This window comes from Ailuropoda melanoleuca, chromosome 2 (assembly GCF_002007445.2).
Source record: "Ailuropoda melanoleuca isolate Jingjing chromosome 2, ASM200744v2, whole genome shotgun sequence".
Lineage (NCBI taxonomy): Eukaryota > Metazoa > Chordata > Mammalia > Carnivora > Ursidae > Ailuropoda > Ailuropoda melanoleuca.
Window position 1 is genome coordinate 63,816,774 of NC_048219.1, and position 16,935 is coordinate 63,833,708.

Genomic DNA, 16,935 nt, shown 5'->3' on the forward strand with positions numbered 1-16,935 from the left:
GACTGGATGAGTTAATATACACAAAACACTTAGAATGACGTGTCTGGCGCCTAGGTTAAGTATTAGCTGCTATTGTAATCATGAACATCATCTCTAGTAAGAAAGCTCTTATTATTATTGTTGCTCATTCTTATTCACCATAAGCCTGAAGGTTAAGTCAAAGTTGCTTTCATTTTCCTTGTCTGGCCCAAGCTATAGGTGACTTGCCCAATATGCATACCTGGGACTGGTGCCCAAGCTGGAGAAGAACTCCCCTTCCTAAATCACACACCGATGTCTGGTCTAATTCTTCGAAGAAATGTGCCATTTCCCTTGGGACTGCACCTGCCTCCTCCAACAAACAAACTAACCAATCTTGACACCCTGATCTCAGGGAATGCTGAAGGGGATCCAGAAGCTGTGGGTAAGACTGGGGTGGGGGGATGGAGTGCGGGGTGTACAACACGGGCGTGAGGAAGTGTACAGTAACAAGTATTTACCCAACACCCTCATAGAGTCAGAATTGAATTTAATGCATAAGCATGTATTACTCTGAAATTAAAAATCTAATTAAAAAATGTTAAAGCATGTATGTGAAGAGACAGTTCCCTATTATCTTGAAAAGCAGGTCAAAGGGAGAGGGATTCTAGGGACTCAGAACCCAGGTCTCGAGCATTTCTGCAAGCAGCCCTCTCAGTTTGGGCCACCCGGTGGGCTCTCTGCTTTCTTTGTTTTAAACATGACCTGTGGGGAGGGGGTGGGATTTCATGGCTTTCGATCCATGTCCTTCTGTCTAGCTGGACTGGAAGGCTTGCTTTATGTCGGATTCAAAAAGTGGACTCAATTGTCTTTAGCTCTGGGATGATTTCACACAGGGGCTGGAGGGTTCCTTGTGTGAGGAAGCAGCTTTGCCCTAAACAGCTCCCCAGGGGTCATGTGCATTGTTCTCTGAGGAAGGAAATCGAGCCCAAAGCTGCTGGATTCCCAGGAATTGTGTCTTAGTCATGTGTGTCAGCCCTCTAGGGGGAGTCCTGGAGGGCACAGGCTCACTGGGTCTGGCAGAGAGGTGTGTGTGTGTGTGTGTGTGTGTGTGTGTGTGTGTGTGTGTGTGTGATGCGCAGTTGTGTGTGAGGGGAAAGCCTTCCGAGAAGCTAACTGGGGAGCAGAATGATCTTTTATTTGGGACATAACGACTTACTATGCTTCCTATGGTTCATGGCATCCCTCTTAGAGTAAAAAAAAAAAAAATAAACATTTGTTTAGAAATACAGGAATATTAAAAAAAAATTGCTCCAGCCAGCAGGCCCTGTTTCCAACTTGATTTTGGTGTATCACTATATTGGTTTTTAAAAACTATCAGTGTCTTGGGGCACCTGTGTGGCTTAGTCGGCTAATTAGCTGCCTTCAGCTTGGATCATGATCCGGGGATCCTGGGATAGAGTCCCACATTGGACTCCCTGCTCAGTGGGGTGTCTTCTCCCTCTCCCTCTGCTGCTCCCTCTGCTTCTGCTCTCTCACTCACGCTCTGTCTCTCTCAAATAAACAAATAAAATCTTTAAAAAAGAAAACCGTCAATGTCTTGACCAAGATTTCTCCTGGGAGGAAACTCCAGCAAGCAGGGAAAGACCCATGGCAAGGCAGGCTAGGGAAAAGACACAGACCTGTCACCCTGAAAGGATGTGTTCCTGGGCGCCATGGGTTCTGTCAGTGCAAAGATGGGCGAGAGAGCCAACGTGATGCAGACCTGGGCATTTTCCCTCAAATTTCAAGCACAGTATATAAACAGTGTCTAGTTTTCCTGTTTCACCAGATTTTAGTCAGCAAATTCCCCAGATTTAGAAAAAAAAATTTTGTGCAAAATAGAAAACTTTGTTTTTAATTTGCTAAGCAGATAGTTTTCCCCTGTCATCAACCTGGCTCAGTACACAGGTTTCATCTTGTTCCCTCTTAGGGATATGGGGTGTGTGGTATTCAATTTGTAAAGACACCCCAGAAGTTGGTTGGAAGTGGGCCTTCATGGAGGACAGCAAGAGTTGTCGGCAAGCACTCTGGACCCCTGAAGTCAGTTCCTGTGGGATGAGTGCTTACAGTGAGAGCCTCTCTTCTGCATCTCCCTGGAGGCAGGGGTGCCCCTGACAAGGTTTAATGCACCCTAACTCAAGGGAGAAGTGCTAGGAAGTTGGGACACTGAGGGGAAAGTCAGGAGTGTAACAAGGATGTGTGACTTGGCATCCATTCAATGCAGTGTGACTCTCTGGAAAGGTTCACTCTGAGAGCTGTATATCACCATGGCTTCACTCGAGGGCCTCACCTGGCACCTACAGTAGCCCTTCTCCAGATGCTTAAGTAATGCTGCCTGGAGCAGGGCAGAAGGACCCAGGAAGGGAGGTTTAACATGGGCCACCAACGAAGAGTGAACAAAGACTGGATTCCTAAATTAAGGGAAGAGGCCCTTAGGTCCAGGGCTTTTAAAGTCTCTGGGAATGGAGGAGAAAGAAGGTCAAAGAGAAAGATGAGCAACTGCATGGCCATGGGCTTGAGAAATACACAGAGTGTTCTCTTTTCTCCCATTAAAACATTTGACAATTAGACACACCCAACCATATCGAGAGATGATCGCCAGACAAGATCGCCAGACAAGCCTGCCCCACTGCGTACCGTCCAAGACTTGTTCCGGAGTTATCTCATCTACGTGGGCTGGACATCTGCTGGAGAAACCCTCAGATGCACAGCCGCAGGTCCCCTACAACAGATGGGTGTCAGTCACTTGAATGACAGCATCTCCCTGATGCAGACTGCTGTCCCCACTGTGCCTCATTTGATTCTTGCTGCCAAAAGTGATCAACAGATTTTGCCCCCCATTTTAATATATTACTTCATGTGAGCATTCTGAGGGTGTGGTTATTTGAATTTATCGCAGAGAGTGTGTGAATCAGGCATAGAGACTAACAGGACCTCAAAGGACACCCTTGGTTTGTCATTATCACATGACAGCTGTAGGTCGGCCTGGGCAAGATGTTCTGCTCCTCTGTCCCTTGGATGCATGCTGGCTTGTGGAAGCCCGCCCAGGGCAGGAAAACCTGGAGGCAGCCCCTTACACTGCGGCAGCCAGAGGCCTAGGTCATGCTACAAAGTAACCAGCCTGACCACTCAAACAGGAGCAGTGCCTATTCTTGAGGAGGCCAGAGGACATTCATAAGGCTTATCGCCAGAGGACATTCATAAGGCTTATCGCCTCCACGTCCCTGCCAAGCAGAAGCAGAGCTGATCAGTTTCGTTTACTGTGTGCAAAGAAACCAACACTGACGAGCAAGTTAAGGAATTTGCCGGGGATGACACAGTCCTCCACTTTGCTACCCAGACCCGAACCTGGTCTCCTGACAATGCTGAGGGGGTCTCTGCTAATGGGTATTGTCTGGCTTTATCATTTTCAGGTTACAGTTCCCAAGAACGCCTTTCCTTGACTTTCATTTCCCAGTGGACTTTGGGTTTAGTTAGGGAACATAAATGTTGGAATGAAACATAGGAAGCTTCAAAAGCCACTCTCCTTCCCAGCATGCCGCCTTGCAGCCTGAGACACTTCCGCATGGCTGCGTGCCGCATGTGTGTAGGGTCCTGGAGTACCATAATCTCAGCTTGTTTCATTTGGGGCAAAGCATCTCTGCAGGAGGGTTCGGAGCATCCATTTATCAAAATCTGCCAAGAGTTTCAGAAGCAAAGAGGCTGATGCCGGCCTCTAGAGTCTGACTGGGGAGAGATGCCGGGCATGGCAGTTCCACGCTGTGCGTTTCTGCTGAACAAACACGGACTCTTTCCCTGGGCACACACATACCTCACAGCCTGCTCTTTGGCTCTGGATGTTTTTCATCTTGCGTACCAAGGTTAAGTAGAAGCCCGTGCCAAAGCAGTTCTTCAGGAAGAGCGGGGTGCCCGAGCAGTAGAGCCTTCCCTGGGAGATGATGGCGATGCGGTCCCCGAGGAGGTCGGCCTCGTCCATGTGGTGAGTGGACATGATGATGGTTCTGCCTGCAAAAGCAGAGGTCGGGGGATCACTGGACAGGCATGGGCAGGGTTGAGGGGAGAGGATGTGGAACAAACAATCTCCCTGGGACATGGGCATAAAAACTGGAAGTGGATCAATAAATACAAGTATTCTGCTGCAAAGTCCAGAATACTAGACTAATCCTGACAAAAGCTAACATTTTATAGCATCCTGCATGCTGTAAAGCACTGTCACCTACAGTATCTCTTCATCTGGCATTGGACCTACTTCCAAGAAATCACTGTGTAGGGGACATATTTATTACAGTTAGTCGACATCTATTGCGTTCCATATATATATTCTCTGGATCATTAAGCACTGCACTTATAATCTCTGCAAAGAACACACACATACTTTGAAACCAGTGGGAGATGGCATTAAAAGAAAACGGTAATGAGGATTCCAAGATGGCAAACTGACTGTGGGATTGAGCCACGCGATCATGTTCACAGGCACTCTGAGCTCTGTCTGCCATCCTTCTGGATCCACACCCTCTGGTTAGAAGGTGTTGCGATAGGGGAAAGCACGTCCCATTTTGAGACCCTGCTATCTGCAGTCGTACTCTGGAGCACCAGACACATACATGTCACCCTCACACCTGGTCCTGAGTGGTCATCTGACAGCTGTGGAGTTTCCTGGGATGTCTGAATGTGACCTGGGTCTTCTGAGTCAGAGAGGAATTTCACCTAGAGCTGCATGCCTTGTTCCAGACAGAGGGGCTGCAGGTTGAGAGAACCTTTTAGAATATTTGGAGAAGTAGGCTGCTCCATCAGTGACTTCCTGTCTTTAGTTGTGTAAAAATTTCAGGTCGCTTCCACTGGAAGTTGGATTCACTCAAGTCACTGCTCACATCCCATCAGAGCGTAGTTATAGTTATGGCTGTTAAGTACGCTCAGTTCCAAAGCACCACATGTGAGAGTGGGGGCCACAGATAAAGCCTCGGTGAGAGCACAGGGCACCGAGCAGCGGCCATTACCTGAGCGATACTTCAGGAGCAAGTCCCAAATTGAGCGTCTCGAGTAGGGGTCCACCCCGGAGGTGGGCTCATCCAGAATGACAACCTTGGCACCTCCCACAAAGGCAATGGCTACAGACAGCTTCCTCTGCATGCCACCTAGAGGTCGGTACAAGGCAACAGGGTCACAAGGGCTGTGGAGGACGGGAGGAGAAAGGCCCAGGGCTGGCGGCATAAGGGGGACTGTGCCTTACGTCCAGCAGCAGCTTGATGCTGCCACCTTAGATGTTTACACAGTGTTCAAACCCTAGTGGTGTACAGGCCTCTTTAAATGCAGAAAAGGCAAGAAATGCAGAAACGCAGAAACAGATAACACCATTTGAAGGCTGTTTTCACATCTGAGTTCAAACACACAAACGTCAGAACAAATACAGCCCAGGCTGCTACAAGATAGGGTTCCATGTGGGGAATGATCCAGAGGTGGGCTGCTCTTAGGTGCACAGAGTAACTTTACAGAAGCCTCCCCTTCTGCCAGTGTTCTAGAAGACAACAGATCTGCCATCTGTAGCCCTGTCTTTTTCCAATACCAAGCACCTGATAGGTCCTGAGCTTCCTCGTTCCTCTTGTGGTGGAGGCCTGTGTCCTCCAACATGGCTTCCATCTCCAGCTGGGCCTCCTCCCAAGACTTCCCTTTCAGCTGGGCGTAGAACAGGATGTGTTCAGCCACTGTGAGGCTAGGGGACAGGGCAGTGAGAGAGGCAATAGGTTCAGCAATTCCACATCTAATGATTCACCTTATAGGAATAATTAAGTATGAGCCAAAGTTTTAGCAATGAAGATGTTCACTGTGGTGCTGTTTATAATACAAAAAAAAAACCCAAAACAAAACCCAGATCCTGTTAAATATCTAATAAGAGGGGACAGTACATTTATACAATGGCAGAGTATAGAAACATAAAAAATATTTTATTGAAGAATATGTAATGACATGAAAAGATGTTCATGATATCTTGAGTGAAAAAAACATACTTGCATTAAAAATGGCAGATTATAAAATTGTATGCAGAGTTTTACTCTCCTTTATAATGTAAAATAATATATCTATACATGCATAGGAGAAAGTTTTGAAAAATCATATACCAAGGTGTGAACCGTGGTTTTCTCTGGATGGTGAAATTACAGTTGACTTCTATTTTCTTCTTTTTATCTGTATTTCATCCCTTCCATTCTTTAATTACTATATTTAAATAATAAATGAAAGTTTGGGGAAAAAAACAACTTGAAAAGCCTCCTGAAAAGTCAGTTTTTAGTGCCTGGTTTAAGAGAGAAAAAGGAACAATGGTCTCCTTTCTTGGTCCCTGAAAGGGAGCATTTCAAGGCTGAGTGAGGGGCCCCAGGATGGGCCACCCTGTCAGACAGCAGGGGGCTTTACTCTTCTGAGGGGGCACACCTCAGCTCCCAGTGCCAGAGGCATAATCTGACTTCCTGAAGGATACCTCTCATAGCAAGCAGGACCAACGACCTTGAACATGGGGAACCCAAACAAGAATACAGCCTCCTGCTGCCAGAACTGGCACCCTTGAGCTCAGCTCTAGAGAACATGTGTTGGTCGGGGGGTGGGGGGGGAGCTGGGTGGGAATAAGGCATGGAGAGAGTCTCAGTTCCTGTTCTACTTACTGGTGGAACAGGATGTTGTGCTGTGGACACATGCCAAGACTCTGCCGGACTGCATCCAGGCTGGTTTCAATGTCCTTTCCCCCGATGAGCACAGTCCCTGATGTTGGTGGCAACAGACCCGTCAGGATGGACCTGCCAAATGCAGGAGTCAGTGGCAGAAAAGATGACCTTCAGCAGCGTCCCACTCCGGGGTTGGTGAGGACTCTCACAGTGACTCCTGCCTTGGCTCTCAATTGAACCCAAACCATTATTAGCTGTGGGGACCAACAATTTCCCGTTCAGGCCTTAGAAGCAGTGTGTACATCCAGCCCCTACCGCGGATGACCAGATCTGCTTTCTCTGCTTCTACTTAGTTCCTAGGACCCTGGGCAGGCACTGATGGATCCTCAGGGGTCGCAGCTGCAGAACATGCACTACACAACATCCCTCCCCAGCTCAGTCATCACCACTGCTGGTGCTGTAGGGGCTCAATTAAAGGTGTCCAGTGCATAGGTCAGTACTGTACCTGATATCATTATTACAAAGCATAGAGGAGGATTTTTTTAAAAAAGATTTTATCTATTTATTTGAGACAGAAAGAGAAAGACAGAGAGAGAGCACAAGTGGGGAGGAGGGTCAGAGGGAGAGGGAGAAACATAGTCCTCGCTGAGGAGGGAGCCCAATGTGGGACTCAATCCCAGGACCCTGGGATCAAGACTGGGGCCAAAGGCAGACGCTTAACCAACTGAGCCACCCAGGCACCCCCATAGGGGAGGGTCTTAATGAAAGCTCAGACATTCAATACGTATTTGTTGATTAAGTGACTGAGCTCAGACATTCAATATGTATTTGTTGATTAAGTGACTGAAGTCAGGCAGAGGAATTACCACCAATAATATCATTTTTGGACTCAAAACAAAAAGCTCGATATCCATGTTGGCCTTTTTTTGGTAAAATGAGAAATAATGACGCCCACTTCATGGGTGTGTTGTGAGGATTAAATGAGTTTATACTTGTAAAGCGCTTAAAACTGTGCCAGCATAAAGTAAAACTCAAAAGTATGATTACTATTTTTATTAAACCGTGTTTCAACCCCCAGGGGAAGTTGCATTTCAGCAGCTGATGAAGTAATGTGTTTGCCTCGAGAAGCCCTGAGGTCTTGGGTGGTGCTCCAGGTTCTCTGACCATATTAGTTAACAAGGTGAGCCATCAGTTGGATTTAGAGCTATCTGGCCCAGCCAGCTCTGTCCCTGAGTTTAGATACAATCTCAGGTTATCTGAACTTGTACTTGGAAGCTGAAATCTCTGTTGATCAACCACTAGAGGGAAACAGAACCAAATATAATGGCACCAGCCCCACATTCCATTGACACTGAACCTCCCTCAGAGAACATTCCAATGTAGGGTGTATACTGCTGTTCCTTCCTGGCGCTCTGTAAGAGGTCAAAGGACTTGAAGACCGTGTATCACAAGGCTTCCCAGACCCCTGAGAGGGCTGCTTCTGACGCTCCTTGAGAAACCTTAAATAGCCCTGTTCTCCTTCTCAGCAGATGGAGCTCTGGTCCCTTCGAAAGCAAGGGGGAGCTTCCTGACCTTTCTATGCAGAACTTGCATCTTCCCTGAACTTTATCTTCAGTCTCCGGGTGGTTACCTCACAGGCCTCTCTAGGAAGCACACCCTTTTTACTTTCTCCAAAACAGGTAGGTAAAGGAATCCTCTTTGAAAATAAGTAGTACTCTATGGACCAAGGTCATGTGATGGTGATGGCCATGACCTGAGCACCATCACTGATGGCAGTAACACTGGAGAGGTTGGGGCTGGGCGGACAGGCTCACAGTGTCAGAAACCAGACAACTGAAAAGACCTGGCTCTTGCCCTCACTGAACCATTACAAGCTGGTGACCCCAGAAAGTCACTTCGACTCTCTAGATGTCCACTTCCCCAGCACGCAAAGGGGGCAGTAAACTTCCTTCACGTCCCTCTCTCACTTCTTATGAGGATCAAATAAAACAACATACACGAATGCGCTCTGAATACTGCAGTGTGCTTTACATATTCTTGGGACACAGATGCATACTACATTTTTGTTACTAATACTCAACGGGAAAGAGCAGGCTGCAGCTAATGGGGCAGAACAGAGCCAGAGAATGACAGGACAGAAGAGCAATCAGGCTCTGCCCGAAAACTCACAAGGTGGTGGTTTTCCCCGCTCCATTGTGACCAAGGAACGCGGTGATCTGGTTCTCGTAGAAGGTAATGCTAAGACGGTCCACGGCTGGTCTGCTGTAGGGCTCAAAAATCTTCACCAGATTTTTCACACATACCCCAGGAACCAAGCCTGGAAGTTCACGTTCAAAGAAGGAGTCTTGGAGGAAAAAAATGAACATGATGTAAGTATAATGCTTTAATGTACACATTCCCCAAGGCTCGATCTTCAGACCACTGTCTTTTGCCCGCGTGGCTTTTGTTGTGACCCTCATAAGGATGACTACAAAATAATCATGGTAATAATAGTACCTAGCCTTTATTGAGCAGTTACTATAATGCCAGGCCTTGTCTAAGTGCTTTATATGGATTACCTCATTTTACCCTTATAACAGCTCCTGGGGATAGATATTATTATGCCCATTTTTATAGATGGGGAAACCTAAGGCACAGAGACATCAACTATCCAATCAAGGTCACATAGCTCATGAAGAGCAGAGCTGGGATTCGAACCCAGGTGCACTCACTGTATATATGGAGAGTTAGCCTGAAGCTGTCCTTTCCCACAGTCTGTGGTGCATTATCTCACAGGCTTCTGGTACCAGCTCGGGCTCCTTATCATACTCCCAAAACACAATTTTCCCTCAGACACTCCCACGTCCACTCCTGTAACTGCCCTTCTCCTGGCCACCTTGGCTCAAGCCTTTGTGTTAACTTTGCGGACTTCTTGCTTCTCAGAACTTGAGAGTTTCTCAGTTACTGATTAGGACAGTCCACTCTTCCTCATCACTGCCCCTCAAACTCCACCTCTCCACTCATCCATGCCCTTCCTAGTACAGACTCTCATGACCATGCTATCCACTTCTCCCAACCTCCAGTCCCCCTCTGCTTGAGTTCACCCTGTACACCACTTACTTTGTTAACATCCTAGTTCTGAGCATTGATTCCCCTGCAAAAAACATCCTTCTCCTATGTGTGCCTTCTGGTCTCTCCTGTAACTAAGATGGGACCAGGCCCAGGCCCTCTGATTTTGCTCTTAGAATTCCACTCTGGGAGGAGGTCCATCCCAGAGGCACTGTGTGTTGACTGCAAACCAGCTCTCTGAGGGGCCAGAGGCCACTGAGCTCAGCTTTGCGAAATGGCACCTGGGTTGGGCCAGAGGTCTGGAGGCCGGACCCTCTCACACAGTGGCAGGCAAAGTCCAGAGGCTGGAACTCTGAACCCAAGGTGGGGATAGCAAGAGTATTTTAGCATTCACAGACAAGTACATATGCTTAGGGAAGGGAGAACATGGGGAGAAGAGAGAAGGTAAGGAAGGCAAAGCCAAGGGAATACTTGCAAACCTAATTCATTAGTTCAGGAATTATTAGGTAACTTCCACAGTCAGGAAAGGCTTTTGATGGTTTGAATGAATGGGCTTGTAGATTTGTAAACCACGAATGAAGCGTAGTCAGCTCCACTAGACTCCTTCCTCCTGTGCACAGAAGCATTTATTTTTGTCTTTCCTTATAGCTCATATCCGCTTTAAGTCTCAGTGACCCAAGTTATTGTTCTTGCTAAATCCTCGGAAGTCAGCACATTTGTGCAACTCACTAGGGACTTGCCTAACAAGGGCACAAACACACCACATACTCGGGATTTGCTTTCTCCAGGAAATATGCGTTAATGTCTGGCTGGACCATTCATTCCACACACGTGCAGCTTGGCCCTTGAGAAGCTATCAGGTTTAGCCCCTGTCAACAGAGTCAGTTTCCTGGGGTCCACTCCACCCCAGTCATGAAGTGCATTGCTCCATCCTTTTACAGTACTCTGCCCTTCTCCTTGCTTCTGCTCTGTGTTCACTGATGTGTGTGGGTTTTTTGTTTGTTTGTTTGTTTGTTTGTTTGTTTTACCATTTATTCCTTCTGGGTGCTCAGGATCCTCCATTTCCTCTGTTATGGGTTCCGTCTTTTCCAGGGCCCGTTCTTCTCTGGTTGAACACCCTGCACCAACCAGAAGCCAAGGTTACTCCTGTGAGACCTAACAATCAGTAATGGCAGGAAAAGGAGGGGAGAAGGCAGGGGTGGAAGAGTTCCCTACCACAGGTAGAAAACACAGTTCCCTCAAAAGGCCAAGTCAGCATTCCCGGGCACCAGCCCTGAGCATGGTTCTGCTGCCCACTGACCTGTGGGCTGTAAAGTCCTGCAAATGGCCACCAGTGGCTCCTGGCTGGCTGGCTGGCTTGTCAACCTTTGCCAAACCCAGATGGAGTTTAATAACAGGCATTTCACCTCATCCTCTTAACACACCAGCAAGGGCCCACAATGTCAGAAATTATAATTTTAAAAACTATTCATGAAATCAGGATTGAGTTTGCAATGGATTAATTTTCTTTACCTCACCAACAGTACTTCTTGCTCCCACCAAAAACATATCAAAGACATGGAGAACCTTGAGAAAACTCACTCAAGGTGATATGATGGATAGCCAGCTTAAATTACAGATTTCGGGGCTAACACCAAAGTTGAGACTGGTTGATGTACAGCTTATATAAATTGTAAAGTGTGGTGTAAACACACACACACAATCTCACACTGACACACACACACACTCTCACACACATCAAACATGCATACACACACACACACAGAGGCAATTTTTTTTTCTGTAAATTTGGGATTTGGTTTAAAAGGACATCCGGACATCCTGGAAGGGGAAGAGAGGCAGAGGCGCGAGCCAGCAAGAGAGGAAAGCAGGGGCAGGAGGAAACTGCTGTCGCCGTGCATCGAAAAGTTCTGGCCTCCAGAGCACAGATGTAGATAGGGGGAGTTTTTAATGCAGCAGCCAACCAGAGCCTCCATCACTCCTGGCTGCCCTCTGTAGATCTGCAGGCTGAAGGTGGAACAGCAAGGAACGGGCCTCATGGTCAGGGACCTGTCACCTCCAGCACTTCTATTTCTGCCACCTGAACGATTTTCAGTTCTACTGCCCACAATGCCTTTGATCACTTTACTAGCTCTCCTACTGCACTAACATGCAGCAAAATAGCAGGGGAAATATTCTTCTACATAGTTCAGTCATGGGATGAGTTCCTTGCCAGTAAATGTGTTTCCCAGTTCCAGATTTTTGTCCCAAGAGATCAGCAGGAACATGGGCAAGACACTGGTCCTCTTGGGCACCATTTCTTCATCTGTGAGAAGAGGGGGTTAGGTGGGGAAATTCAGCTCTTTTCTGATTTTATTTATTTTTTTAGAGAGACAGCACACATTCATGCAAGTGTGGGGCGGGGGCGGGGAGGCAGAGAAAGAATCGTAAGCAGGCTCCATGCTCAGTGGAGCCTGACGCAGGGTTCCATCTCAGGACCCTTGAGATCACAACCTGAGCTGAAACCAAGAGTTGGATACTTAACTGGCTGAGCCACCCAGGCGCCCCTCTTTTCTGATTTTAGAGAGATTTAGGAAACTATTTCAGTCTAGCCTGTGAGGCAGGTGAAAAATATTTGGCTTCTGTTAGCAAAAATATATGATTCATTTTTGAAAGAGCACATTTGTCTTAAGAATTTTTTTTTTTTCGAGAGACAGTTTATCTGCTGAGATTATAGAGGGAAAAAAATGCCCACAAGTCCTGATATTCATTGAAATTAGAAATAAGAACATACTCGTGTATTGGAAATTCCCATTTATAATGGATTATAACCTTATCGCAGTTGAAATTTAAAAGTTCATAGACAAGACAGACAAACCAACATAATGGAAAAATACTGAGATGCGAAGTGCTATTTGTTTGAACCATAAAAACAAAACAAAAGAAAAAAACTGCCCAAGCCTTTGAAAGGCCCTAGGCTAACGCCCTAGAGAAAACAAACCTCTATCTTAGTGCTTAGGGATAAATCCTGCCCAGGTCCAGAAATACAAAGTAAAGGGCAGGCAGGTGAGGAACAAACAGATTGCAAAGTATTTCCTTTGCTTCTAGAAACTCCCAGCTCCAATGAAGTCCCCAGCTCCCAGGTCAGGAATTTCTTGCCTTTTCATACCTCACAATAGAGTCTATAGAATTTCTAGAACTCTCCCTGGGCCTCCTGTCCTGTTTACTAGTAAAGGTAAATTTTATCTAAGATGCAATCTGGGCAAATGCCCCTTGGCCCTCTTCCCCAATCACAAAGATGAATTTTAGGAGAGTCTAGGAGTGTTTGCCTTGAAGGTCATAGCTCTGCCCCAGCCTCTGGATGGGCCTTCACCTTAGGAGAATGAATTAATTTATATTTTGGAAAGGAATAAAAAAGCAGGAGAGGAGGCAGAAGACCAGTGTAAAGACGTCATGATTCTGTGGATCTCTGCTTTAAATCGAGGAATTGTGAAAGTCATTTGCTCCCCAAAGTGGTTTGGCCTTCTTTCACGAGGCCGATTTCATCCTTCGGGCACCAGTTGTATGGGGTACGAGGGTTTGTCAGTGCTCAGCCATTCACCCTGGCCCAGTGACTCACAGAAGGTGGGTTCCCAGAGGCTATGACGCTGCGCCACAGTGGCAGAGCCCAGGAGGTAGCTGACTAATCAGGAACCACACACTTGACATAAGGAGCCCCCTCCACAGCCCACACATATCCAGGACATAGCCAAAGGAGCTAGTTTCAAACACGAAGGGTTTTTTTTTTTTTGGGGGGGGAGTTATTTCTAATTTTAAAAAATTTAAATAACTCACCTTCACCACCAAGCCAATAGGACTCTTGTAGAAGGAAGTACCAAGGAAGTGGGGTTCCATAGTCCCCTAGAAATGACAGGGAAATAAAGGGAAAAGCCTTGATAGACCTACCACAGCTCTACAAAGTCGAGAATTTATCTGAAACTCAAAGTATAGCTACAGATATTCATAGTTCATAAGCATTACATAGCTATCCATGGGCTACCACAAAGACTAGTCCTTCTAACATGTTTTGGTTTAAAAAGTCACTTTTTTTTTTTGGGTGGAACCAGCAATGCTAAGAATGATAATCTTGGTTGATAACAGTTTTCCAAGAAAATGTGTTATTAAAGAATTTAATCATGCCCTTTCTCAACAATTACCAGATAATAGCAATGATGACTGATCATCAGTAACATTTGTTGGGTGCTCTTCCATGTCAGGTATTATATTGTAAGCACTTTTCATGCATTAAAAATTTAATTCTCCAAACAACCCTAAGAGATAGGTAGTGGTATTCCTGTGAATAAGGAAACAGAGGCACACTGACTTTGAATCATCTGCCCAAGGTCACAGCTAATTAAACAGAGGTGTGGGAATTCCAATATGGGTAATCTGGTTCTAATACCCCTGATCTTAACCTCCCCATTCTACTGGATTCCAAGGAAAAGACTCCCAAATTTCTTAGCTAGTTCTCTTAGTGGACTTTGCTCCCTATAAAATCTTAATTTTGTGAGAACACACTACCTTTGCTTATTTAATACTATCCCATGTTCCATGGCCACTAGACTGTCAGCCCTTCAAGGGCAGGTTTGGGTCTGTCTCTTCCATCCCTTTTTTCCCCAAAACTAGTGCTGAGCCTGACATATAGGTGTTGGTCAGTAAATAGTTATTGGACAAATTAAAGCTTTAGCTGGGGTAAAATAAAGCTCTTGAATCATGGACAAACTTCATTTTCAATCCAACTAATTTTCACTTATTATATCTCCTTCTAGTGGTGCAGTAAGATAGAAAAGCTGAGGCAGGGCAAGGTCAAATGTATTGCTCAAAGTCACTGTTATGGGTTGAACTGTGCCCGCCCCACCCTCACAAAAAGATACGTTGAGGCCCACGGTAGAATACAAAATAATACTTGGTCTTGTCCCCAGTTCCCAGCACAGAGCTTATAAAACCCCTGGAATTTCCTGAGCAATAGGAACGTCTTTTTTTGTTCAAAAGGAGCAGAGCCCCTTTCTCAACCACACCTGAGTTTATGCTAATGAGATGACTCAGGGGAGGGCCCCTAGAGAGCTTCAGGGTGGGGCTGGTCACCAGAAAGGCCAGGCCTGGGCAAAAAGGATGCAAATTTTCAGCCCCACTCTCCATCTTGAGGGAGGAGAAGGGGGCTGGAGATTGAGTTCTAAAAACTCTGGACGGAGATTCAGGGAGCTCCCAGGGTGCTGAGCACATCAAGGTGCTGGGAGGGTAGTGCACCTGGAGAGGGTATGGAAGCTCCATGCCCGCCCCTCCTGTCCCTCCCCTTAGGCATCTCTTCCATTTGGCTGCTGCTGAGTTGTAGTCTTTATCATAAATTGTAATTGCAAGTAGACTACTTTCCTGAGTTCTGAGTGGTTCTAGTGAATTACTGAACCTGGGAGGTGGTGGTTGTGAGAACTCCCAAATTTATAGTCAGTTGGACAAAAGTGTAGGCAGCCCGGGCACTGCATTTGCTGCTGGCCTCTGAAGTGGGAGCAGTCTTGCAGGACTGAATCTGTTTGTGGGGTCTGCGCTAATTCTGGGTGGTTACTGAACTGGGTAGAACTGAACTGATTTTTGGACACCTGATTGGTATTAGAGAAATAGCCGATATTGGGGGGGGGGGGAAATTGACACATTTGGTATCAGGAAAAAAAGATACCAGAGTCCTAACCCTTGGCCTTGTTTGGAAATAGTTATTGCTAATGTGCTTAGTTGAGATTAAGTACATCGGACTACATGGAAGCCTAATCCAATATGACTGGTGTCCTTTTAAGAAGACGGCCATGTGAGGACAGACAGACAGACAGACACACACACACACGGAGAACACCGTGTGAAGACAGAGATTGTTGAAAAACCACCAGGAGCTGGAAGAGGCGGGGAAGGCTCCTTCACCCGCAGATTTCAGAGGGAGCATGGCCCTGCCAACACCTTGATTATCTACTTCTAGCCTCCAGAACTGTGAGACCAAAAAAATGTTGTTTTAAGCTACCCAGTTTGTGGTGCTTTGTTATGGCAGCCCTAGAAAACTAATATAATCACACGGCTAGGATCCAAACCCAGGCCTCCTGGCTCAGCCTAGCAATCTTTCTCCTATTCCAGGGCTGCTGCCCATGGATTTCTCCCAACAAAGGCTGCCCCAAGATGATGTGTGTTCCTTCCTCCTCAGGGACTGGGCCCAGCCTCTCTCCCCTGCCTGCTCCAGGCCACAGCACTGGAAGCCTGGCCATGGCTGCCACAGCACAAGGTGGCTGTTGGTTGACTTGGAGCCCACTCAGTTGGAAGTGGGACTTCTCTAGCTACGAAGAAATACTAATCTGAAGGAAAAGCTGATTTTAACAGAGCAAATATGAAACTGTGCAAACACCCACTTTTGACTCAGGAGCTGCTTTTCCATGCTGCAGATTAATCAGGTATTTATTCAATGTCCACCAAAAGTCAGGCACCATTTGTTGGCACTGAGCCCATAACATTGAACAAAATAGACTGTGGGCCTGCTGTCATGGCCCCATGTTCTACTAGACGTAGAGAGTCAATAAACAAGGAAAAATACATCATGTCAGATAGTGATGTTGCAAAAATAAAGTTGGATAAAGGGGACAGAAACACTGAAGGAATGTGATATATATAGGGGTAGATACTTAGATATTTTCAATCTGGAAAGATCCCAGTGATGAGGTGACATCTGAACTTAGACCTGAACAAAAGTGAGGAAGTAAGCCTGCAGATATGGGGGTAGGGTGCAGAAACATGCTGCAGGCAGTGAGAATAGATACAGAGGTCCTGAGGAAGAAGTGTGCTGAGTGTATTGAAGAACAGCCAGTAAGGAGGCAGATGTGGCTGGAGCAGAGAACGTGAGGGAGAAGGGAAGGACATGAAATGAGGAAGACAGATAGTTGGATGCTGATAATGAAGCATCTTATAGGCCAGGACTGGGCCACTGGATTTTACTCTGAACAAGAGGAAAAGTCACTGGAGGGATGTGAACAGAAGGTAGACATCATCTGACCCAGATTCTGAAAGGACCTCTGACTACAGTGTGGAGAACAGACTGGTAGGCAATGATATGGAAGGAGGCTTGGACTGGGAAGGTGGTGTGGAGGTGGTGACGAGGGATCAGATTCCAGACCTGTTTCTACAGTAGAACCACCAGCATTCACCGATGGATTTTTGACATAAGTTTCAAATGCTGGCTCTGAGGACC

General features: G+C 46.5%; 1 protein-coding gene across 1 annotated transcript in view; it reads right to left on the reverse strand.

The window, feature by feature from the left end:
• The window catches only part of ABCA4 (ATP binding cassette subfamily A member 4), a 134,316-nt gene that overhangs the window by 46,042 nt on the left and 71,339 nt on the right, over positions 1 to 16,935 (reverse strand). Inside the window, exons 18-25 of the mRNA XM_019798266.2 lie at positions 13,515 to 13,580; positions 10,730 to 10,819; positions 8,823 to 8,997; positions 6,654 to 6,785; positions 5,571 to 5,710; positions 4,998 to 5,135; positions 3,812 to 4,005; positions 2,638 to 2,722 (exon numbers count right to left, since the gene is read on the reverse strand). Of these exons, the coding sequence (XP_019653825.1) occupies positions 2,638 to 2,722; positions 3,812 to 4,005; positions 4,998 to 5,135; positions 5,571 to 5,710; positions 6,654 to 6,785; positions 8,823 to 8,997; positions 10,730 to 10,819; positions 13,515 to 13,580 (1,020 nt within the window). The remainder of the gene's footprint in view (positions 1 to 2,637; positions 2,723 to 3,811; positions 4,006 to 4,997; positions 5,136 to 5,570; positions 5,711 to 6,653; positions 6,786 to 8,822; positions 8,998 to 10,729; positions 10,820 to 13,514; positions 13,581 to 16,935) is intronic.